Source organism: Diabrotica virgifera, chromosome 3 (assembly GCF_917563875.1).
Source record: "Diabrotica virgifera virgifera chromosome 3, PGI_DIABVI_V3a".
NCBI classification, from domain to species: domain Eukaryota; kingdom Metazoa; phylum Arthropoda; class Insecta; order Coleoptera; family Chrysomelidae; genus Diabrotica; species Diabrotica virgifera.
The window spans coordinates 80,918,093-80,926,593 of record NC_065445.1 but is presented as its reverse complement, the minus strand read 5'-3'; the positions used below and the strand labels follow the sequence as shown (position 1 = coordinate 80,926,593).

Sequence of the window (8,501 nt, the reverse complement as noted above, 5' to 3'; positions counted from 1 at the left end):
GGTATTTATCGCAAGCCTACACAAACAGATCATGTCATTCACGCATCCTCCAATCATCCTCTCTCCCATAAATATTCAGCTTTTAGAAGTTTCATACATAGACTATACACTATTCCTTTATCAACTCATGAATTCAACAAAGAACTCAATATAATTAAACAAATAGCTGTAAACAATGACTACAGTCCTGACATCATTGATAAACTTATCCGTAAGAGAGAGTCCAATCTCCTCCGGCAATCGGCTTACAATTCTAACCCAACCATCCCTCCTTTATATAGATCATTACCATTCTATAACTCATCAATTTCTGAAAAGATTAAACATATACTTAATAGCTCTGACAATATTAATATTTCATTTAAAGTACATAACACTCTTGGTAAAATCCTATCCAACACCAAAGACTCCATCCACTATATGAATCGCAGTGGTGTTTATAAATTGTCATGTTCTGACTGTGATGCTACATACGTGGGCAGAACTTTTAGGTCTCTTACAGTTCGAACTTCTGAACACTCCAAACGTGACAATACTTCTGCTTTTTCCCATCATCTCAAAGTCAATAAACATCATCTCAAGGTTCCAGAAGGGGTTTCTTTGATCCACAACATTCAAGATAAAAATACACTCAGGTTAGATTTGTATGAGGATTTGGAGATTATCAAGGACATACGTACTAGCCCCAATTGTGTTAATCGTCAAACTTCATTAAACCGTGACTTTACTCCTATACACCGTCAATTATTTCCATAGTTTAGAATTAACCTTGTACACTTAATTCATATTTTTCTAAATACATCTATTTTATTTCCACAGGGTCCATGCTTCACATGATATTTCTCTTCATTTTTATTTTAAGACATTCTTATTTTTCAGCTTGATAACTCCGAATCCACATCTTTACCTAACTACATGTTACTTAATATACATTTCACAAACCCTCCATCCATTTACAATATATTTTTCTGAACTATTTACCTTTTATTCTTATACACAGGTTTTTTTGGTTGTGGTTCGGTTGCTGGTGGTTATTGGACACCTCTAATATACAATCCTTCAGTTCATCTAAGTTAAATTGTTGATATTAGTGTTTGTGATCATTGGACTGGCAGATATGTGTGTGCCTTTACAGGTCTCTTATTCTTTGTGGAGGTAGGTTTAGGCATGTTTGTCTCTTGTCAGTTTGTTGACCACAAACATTTTCATTTTGCTTTCTATTAGCTTTGTTATATTCAACAAGCAAGACCTTCCTCTACTTTTTACTATACATTTATCACACCATTACCTACAATGTTAATCTGAGAACTATTTTGCCAATTTGTCATGATTATTATGTGATCATTGAGCTGACGGATATGTGTGTGCCTTTGCGTGTCTCCTATCCTTTGTGGAGGTGGGCTTAGGTTTTCATGTCTCTGTTGGTCCAGTAACCACATAAAATGTTCATTTTCTTTTTAACTTTAATTTAATTTCTTTACCTAATTTTATTGTCAATCTCTCTTCAAGTTAGACAACCATTAATTCAAGGCCTACAATTTTTGTTTTATTTTATAATGCATCATTTCTACCTTATTTTCACCCTCGTTTTATTCCCTCTACATTTTTATTTTTAATTTTAATTTTATTTTCACATAATTTTCAAACAATAATTTGGCATCATATCATTATTAACTTCACACCATATTAACTTTCACTTATCGTTTTCTTATTTACAGTTCACAGTACTTTCTCTTAAATAATACATCCATTTAGTACTTTAATCTCAATTCCGTTAAACCATAGTATTTTACTTAGTTGTGTTTTATTCACCCTATTACATCTACTTGAAATTAGACAACCAGTTATACTGTTACATTATGACTATCAACTATATACATTTCATTATAGCCAAATTCCAGATTTATTCACTAATTCTTTTACCTTATAATTATTATCTAATAATTTTCTTTTTATTTTATTTTTATTTTTCTTCAGTTTATTTTTCTTTTTGTTCTTCTTTTTACCAAGTGACGTCATTACCTGTTGGCAAAATTTTCGCTTTCACCGCCATGAAATTTTCATAAATAATTTCATGTGACTATTAATTTAAATTGTTTATTCTTACTCATTTATTTAATATCTAATTAAATTCATTCAGTTAAGTAAAAATATTTTTTATATTTTTTGCATTTCTAAAATACAATATAACTACATACACATAAAATTCCCTAGAAGGTCTTGTCAATATCCGTTCAATGTCATACTTTAGTCTGTCAGTTTGAGGCCAAGATGAAGACCACTTTGTAATACCGTTGCAATTTAATTTCTTGTGACATCGACTTATTGTCGACATTTTTGTAGCCTAAATGGCATAATTATTATTACATTAAGGTCTTTTGACCTAAATATGTAGCTAGTTCCAACTACTTTGGATCTGAAGTAAGTAACCACATGTTGTAATTTTCCTAACTTTCAGACAGTCAAATTTCATCTTGGCTTTTTTAATACAGTGGTTTGATTATTTTAGGTTTCTACCACCTGATGATGGACTGATTGGTCCGAAAACGTTTGTGATTTTATCCATCTTGGATCATTTTTAGAAAAAAATTTTTAATAAATTATATACCACCTACCTACATGTGAGGTTTTTACTTCATTAGTAAGTTTTTATTATGGTATACAGCCAATGAGAGAGGAATCTTTTCCTTTATATTTTAACTTTTTAACTTTTTTTTTTTGGATTGAGGTGGAACGCTCTTAGCAGACTAGGGAAGGTGTCTTTAGTACTGTTGGACTCGGACAGGAGAGGAGAACACGCTAGGGCCCACAGACCGGTCCATGCGTCCCGCGTGCCCCACATAACCAGCCGCCTACCAACTAAAACCACCCCCTCTTCCGACCCGGAATATCCCTGGACGTGTTCATTAGTGAACGATACATGGGGATATCCCGCGCAGTCTATATAAGTAGGGCTAAAGGAGAAGATTAGCATAGGCCCTTCTATACTGTTCTCGCCTTCCTAGAAACGGAGAGGCGGATAGGGGGAGGTCTTTGAGGATAAACTCATAAAATGAAAGGACAGGCTCGCCTACCTAAGATCAGCAGACGGACAGGGGAGGTCTGTGGATAGTGAGCTGAATAGTAGAATAGTATTAGCTATGATGCTATTCTCGCCTGTCTGAAAATGACACGCGGATAGGGGGAGTTTACGACTGAAGGTGGGTATTACTTAATTGATAATCGGCCCAGTGGAGCTGCCTACAAATTAATGGTAGAAAGAACATAATTGATTAAGGTTTAGGGAGACTTAAAGATGAATATAAATAGGTAGGCCTGTGAATGTTTATATCTGTTGTGGATATCATAATTAACTGGCATCGAAATCATGTCATTATTTGCCAAATAATATACCAGTCGCACATTAATGTATTTTTTGATATTTTCTCGTTATTAAAATTGTTCTTAACCTTAACAATCTCTGTAGCTCAGTGGTAAGAGCGCCTACCTTTGGACCTAAAGGTCGTGAGCTCGAATCCCACCTAGGTGGAGAATTTTTCATTTATTAAAAATTAAAATGTAGATGAAAGTAGCTTCTGTCTTTGTGGGTTCGGTACTCACCTGAGAGACCGCAGACGTTCGGATACAATTAGCGTCTCTTTGCAAAGACAGTGACGTCGACTTTGCTAAGTAACAAGACATTTACTCAACACACACACTACACACATTACACTAGGTACCTGATTGCATAACTCCACTGTACAATGCCAATGACCATAAGTTGTCGAGGCATTAAGCTAAATAAAAAAAATTGTTCTTTTACTTAGATTTTAGATTATAACAAAACGGTTCTTTTTAGAATCTAGTTTTTAAATGTTGAATGCATCTATTCGTTTTAAGAAATGTTAATAAATAACAATATATTTTTTGTTATTAGCGATTAAAAATTCATTTGCGTAATAAAATGCAATCTAATGATACAAAAACACTGACATAATAATTATTAATACCTACATTAGTCAAAATAATTACTGTGTCACTTCATTTTTAACTTCAAATATCTCGAAAAATAATGACTTATCGTTACGAATGGAGAGTATTTTATTTACATTGAAAGTATTCAAGAATAGAAAAATTGCACTAAAATGGCAATTCCGCCAGTGGCGTAGAATTTAAATATGATTATTTATTTTATTAACATTTATTTTATTTTATTTTATTTTATTTTGTTTTATTTTATTTTATTTTATTTTATTTTATTTTATTTTATTTTATTTTATTTTATTTTATTTTATTTTATTTTATTTTATTTTATTTTATTTTATTTTATTTTATTTTATTTTATTTTATTTTATTATTTAACATTAACATATTTTAATGTCATCCCACGTAGATGTGTGTATGATTCCTGAACTTGGTTTTCTGAATGAACTTCTTCTTTTACTTTAACATTTATAATTAATTAGCCATAGAACCTTTTTATTTAGATTTTTTCCTTCCTATTGTTCATTATCATAGTTCATTTTATTTTATTTGTTTTTATTTTTACTTTTTAAGTAATCCATTTATTTAATTTCCCTTTACTTTTGATGGTATTATATGTATTCATATATTCTGATGAAAAAATCAATGTGAACGTTGCTAGAGCCCATAAATAATCATTAGTCTGTAAAATTCTGAATTTTCTTTTGTAGATTGAGTTTGAATTTAATATATTTCGTTTATAAACTTACCAGATTTTTCGTTGATTTATACTTACATTTTGTGATTTCAGTTTATCAAGAACACTCATTTCAAAATTACGTTTGCACAGATTGTAGCAAAGGATTTCGGAACAAAAGTAACTTGCAAAGACATAGAAAGTACAACTGTCATATTATATTAAAATGTCCTCTTTTCTCCTGTCATATTTGTAATAAACACTTTACCCAAAATGGTAGTCTTAGAAGACACAATGAGCGATTTCACCTTTCAATGTAGTAGGCTTTAATTACGTATGTCGTGAGTAATAAAAAGTGTGATCTATGTAATATACATGTTTTATTTCGTACGCTTTGTATTAATCGTTACTATTGTAACCTACAAGACAGAAAATTAAACAAATGGATAAGAGAGAAAACAAAAGTAAAAAAATGTAACTGAACATAAATAACAGGGTTAAAATGGAGATAACATAGAAAATGAGATAAAAGATGGAATGCTGAAATACAAAACTGGAGACCGTGGATAGGAAGAGGTAGACCTCAGATGCGATGGAAGGACGATATTGTAAAAGCTGCAGAAACTAACTGAAAAAGCGCAGCCAAGGACAGACGGAAATGGAAAGATTTGGGGAAGGCCTATGTCCAAAGTTGGATAGAAATGGGCTAAAGAAAAAAAAAGAAGAATTTTAACCTAGTACAGACATATTTCGCTGTTGTGTCACTTTTTCAAACTATACGAGAGACTTATCCTCGACAGAATAGAAAAAAATGTCGACAAGTATCTTATCCCACAACATTCAGATCCGGCAAATCTTGCACCGGTCAAGTCCTCGCACTAACAGAACACATTGAAGAGGGCTTCGAAGAAAAAATTATAACAGTGGCTGTTTTCATAGATTTGGCAGCAGCCTATGACACAGTAAGGCACAAAATATTGCTCCGCAAATTATACGAAACTCTCAATAACCACCACCTAGGACCTAGGTTAACTCGTATATTCCGGTAAGGTATCTTCCTTACTTAAAAAGACGTTTCTTCGTTATGCTGGATAGCAAAGTAAGTAGCTGGAGAGTTCAAAAGAAAGGCCTACCTCAGGGAAGTGTTTTATCCCCAATGATTTTAAGCTACAGCAATATGTTAATCAGATTTAGGGATTATTTTTTCACAGGATGTCTCAAAATAAGAGACAAGTACAACTTTAATTGTACACCCCATTATATGGGTAAAACGTTCACATTTCCTAGAAAACTTTTAATGTACTTGTATTCCGTAAAACCCAACATATACATTAAATTCATTCTTTATTAATTTTGAAAGATGGTGTACAAAATATAAAACTATTTTTTGTTTGGTTTTCATGGCTGTACTTTTCAGAATACAAATGCGAAGAATGTTCTAAGTCCTTCAGTTATCAGACAAACCTCAGAAGACACAAAAGAGTGGAATGCGGAAAAGAAAAACGCTTCGTATGTGGAGTCTGCGGTTTCAAATGTTATTATAAGCACACTCTAACTAATCATTTGAGGACGCATTAAGCATTGAGTATGTGCGGGAATGAAAGAACCAAAAGAATGGACGACTCGAAAGAAGTAGATATTTGTCTTTTATGTAGAGAAATATAACAAATATACCTAAATTCTTTTCCGTTATCTATGTATGTTGTAACCCATTATACCTTAGTCCAGGCTGTATCGTCACCTTCGTTAGGTAAATTATTCCGATTCGTTTTTTTTTCACATACTTACTCAAAAAGTATGTGAAAATTATAACAAATCCACAGGGTGCCGGGAGGTGCCGCGGTCGGAAAATTGTTTAAATAAATTTTTTTAAACAAATTCAAAAAATCATTTTTTTTTACTTTGGACCAGTTTTTTTTAGATTCTTTGGGTCATTCTGAGCAAAAAAAATATCTTGTAATTTTTCTATAAAATTGATAGTTGTCGAGTTATTTGCGATTTAAAATTTGAAAAACGCGAAAATGACCACTTTCAGGACGTAATCACTCGGTTAAAAATTATTATTATGAAAGTCTGAAAGCGATGAGATCAAAGTCTAAGGACCCCCCTACACGATCTTGAAGAAATTTGTGTCATTAATTTATTACTAAGATGTTATTTTTAATTATTAAGCGGCACCGGCAAACTGCGACCGTAACACTGCGATGAATGACGTCATAAAAAACTGTACCACGCAAAATAATAGCAGTGGTTTCCAGTGGCGGATATAGGAAAATATTTTGGGGGGGCCCAATAACCGGGGAATCCGGGGGGGGGGTATGGAATAAGCAGAGGGGGGTTCGGGTATACTCCCACGAAAAAAAATTTAAAGAATTGGTATATTTTAATTTTAATTTAATATTTTAAGTTTACAACTTTATTACAACTTTTATATTTTAAGTTTACAACACAAAATCAAGGTTTCTTGGTACACTCGCAAACTTGTCAAGAACTTCTTCATTGCTTATTGCAAAGTCTCTGTGGATTGAAAGCAACGCTAGCCCATTAAGCCTATTTTCCGAAGTGCTATTTCTCAAGTATGTTTTTAGCCTTCTTAAACTTGAGAACGATCTTTCCACGGTTGCCACAGAAACAGGCAGAACTGCTAGCAGTTTTAATAGAACATAAATGTTTGGGAAGAAATCTTGGTCACATTTTTCAAGAGAGCTTACGGCTGACTTGGGAAGATTTTCATACTTCTCTTGGCTCCACCTTTCTTTCCACAGCATGAACTCGCTTTCCACAACCTCTTTATGGGACAAATCCTCTTCATAGGAATTGAAAGCAGGTTCCAATGCACAGAAATCAGTTTTGATACAAAATTCTGGAAGGATGTTTTGTAAGGATGCAACTGTTTCCTTGTGAGACTCAAAGCGTTCCTTCAGCGAATTGCAAAAATCGTCTAGGTAAGGTAAATAAACAGCTCGGCGATAGTACTCTTCTTGGGTACTGTATGGAACGTTGTTGCGGGCTGTTTGAAGGCGGCAAATTCTAGGAACCTCCTCTTTAATCTTAAGTTTGTCAGCCCGCTCCTGTATTTGACTATACAGGACTTTAAAGTTGTTATCGGCATTTTCCCTTTCTTTTGAAAGCAGATCTAAGACATTCGAAACATTTTTCACAGCCTGTGTGAGATCTAAGTTCTTTTTTTGAAGATTCTCAGATAAGTTATGTGTTTTAGACAGCATATGGCTCAAAACAAAAGTATTTACAAGAAATTGAAATTGAGTGATAGAACTACCTAGAGCGTGTGCCTTAGGCGCTGAGTCACTTGATTCTTCTTCAATTTTCAAAAGGGAAAGACTGACGGGTTCCAATAGTTCCTTAAATAAAAGCACCGAGTCATGCCTCTCCACCCATCTTGTTTCACATAAAGAAATAAGTTTCTTTTTCTTTTGTTCAGGACAACATTCAGTAATGGTTAATTTTAATACTTCAGTTCTTTTGGCTGACTTATGGAAGAATGCGCAGACTTCTTTAATAACGCCCATGCAATTTTTTATAGAAGGTATGTTACTTGCATCTGATAAACATAAGTTTAGGGTATGTGAAGAACAGTGTGTGTACAACGCTAGAGGCAGTTTCTGTTTGATGCACGCTTGCACCCCTCTGAAGGGCCCTCTCATCGTGGAAGCACCATCGTACCCTTGGCCTCTCAATTTGTTCAGGTCAAGCCCTAAGCTTGACAAGGTATCCAAAACTGTGTTAGCTAATGCTGCCCCAGTAACGTCATACACTGGAACAAAAGTCAGGAAATCTTCTCTGATTTTATATGATGAGTCGTCGACATACCGTACACAAAGAGAAAACTGTTCAACTTGAC

The 8,501-nt window shown here is 33.6% G+C and overlaps 1 protein-coding gene across 1 annotated transcript; it reads right to left on the bottom strand.

The window, feature by feature from the left end:
• Window positions 1–7,080: 7,080 nt before the first annotated feature.
• Window positions 7,081–8,169, bottom strand: LOC126882526 (52 kDa repressor of the inhibitor of the protein kinase-like). Its single transcript, XM_050647493.1, has one exon. It carries the CDS (start codon window positions 8,167–8,169, stop codon window positions 7,081–7,083), a length of 1,089 nt encoding a protein of 362 aa, XP_050503450.1.
• Between the last annotated feature and the right edge of the window lie 332 nt (window positions 8,170–8,501).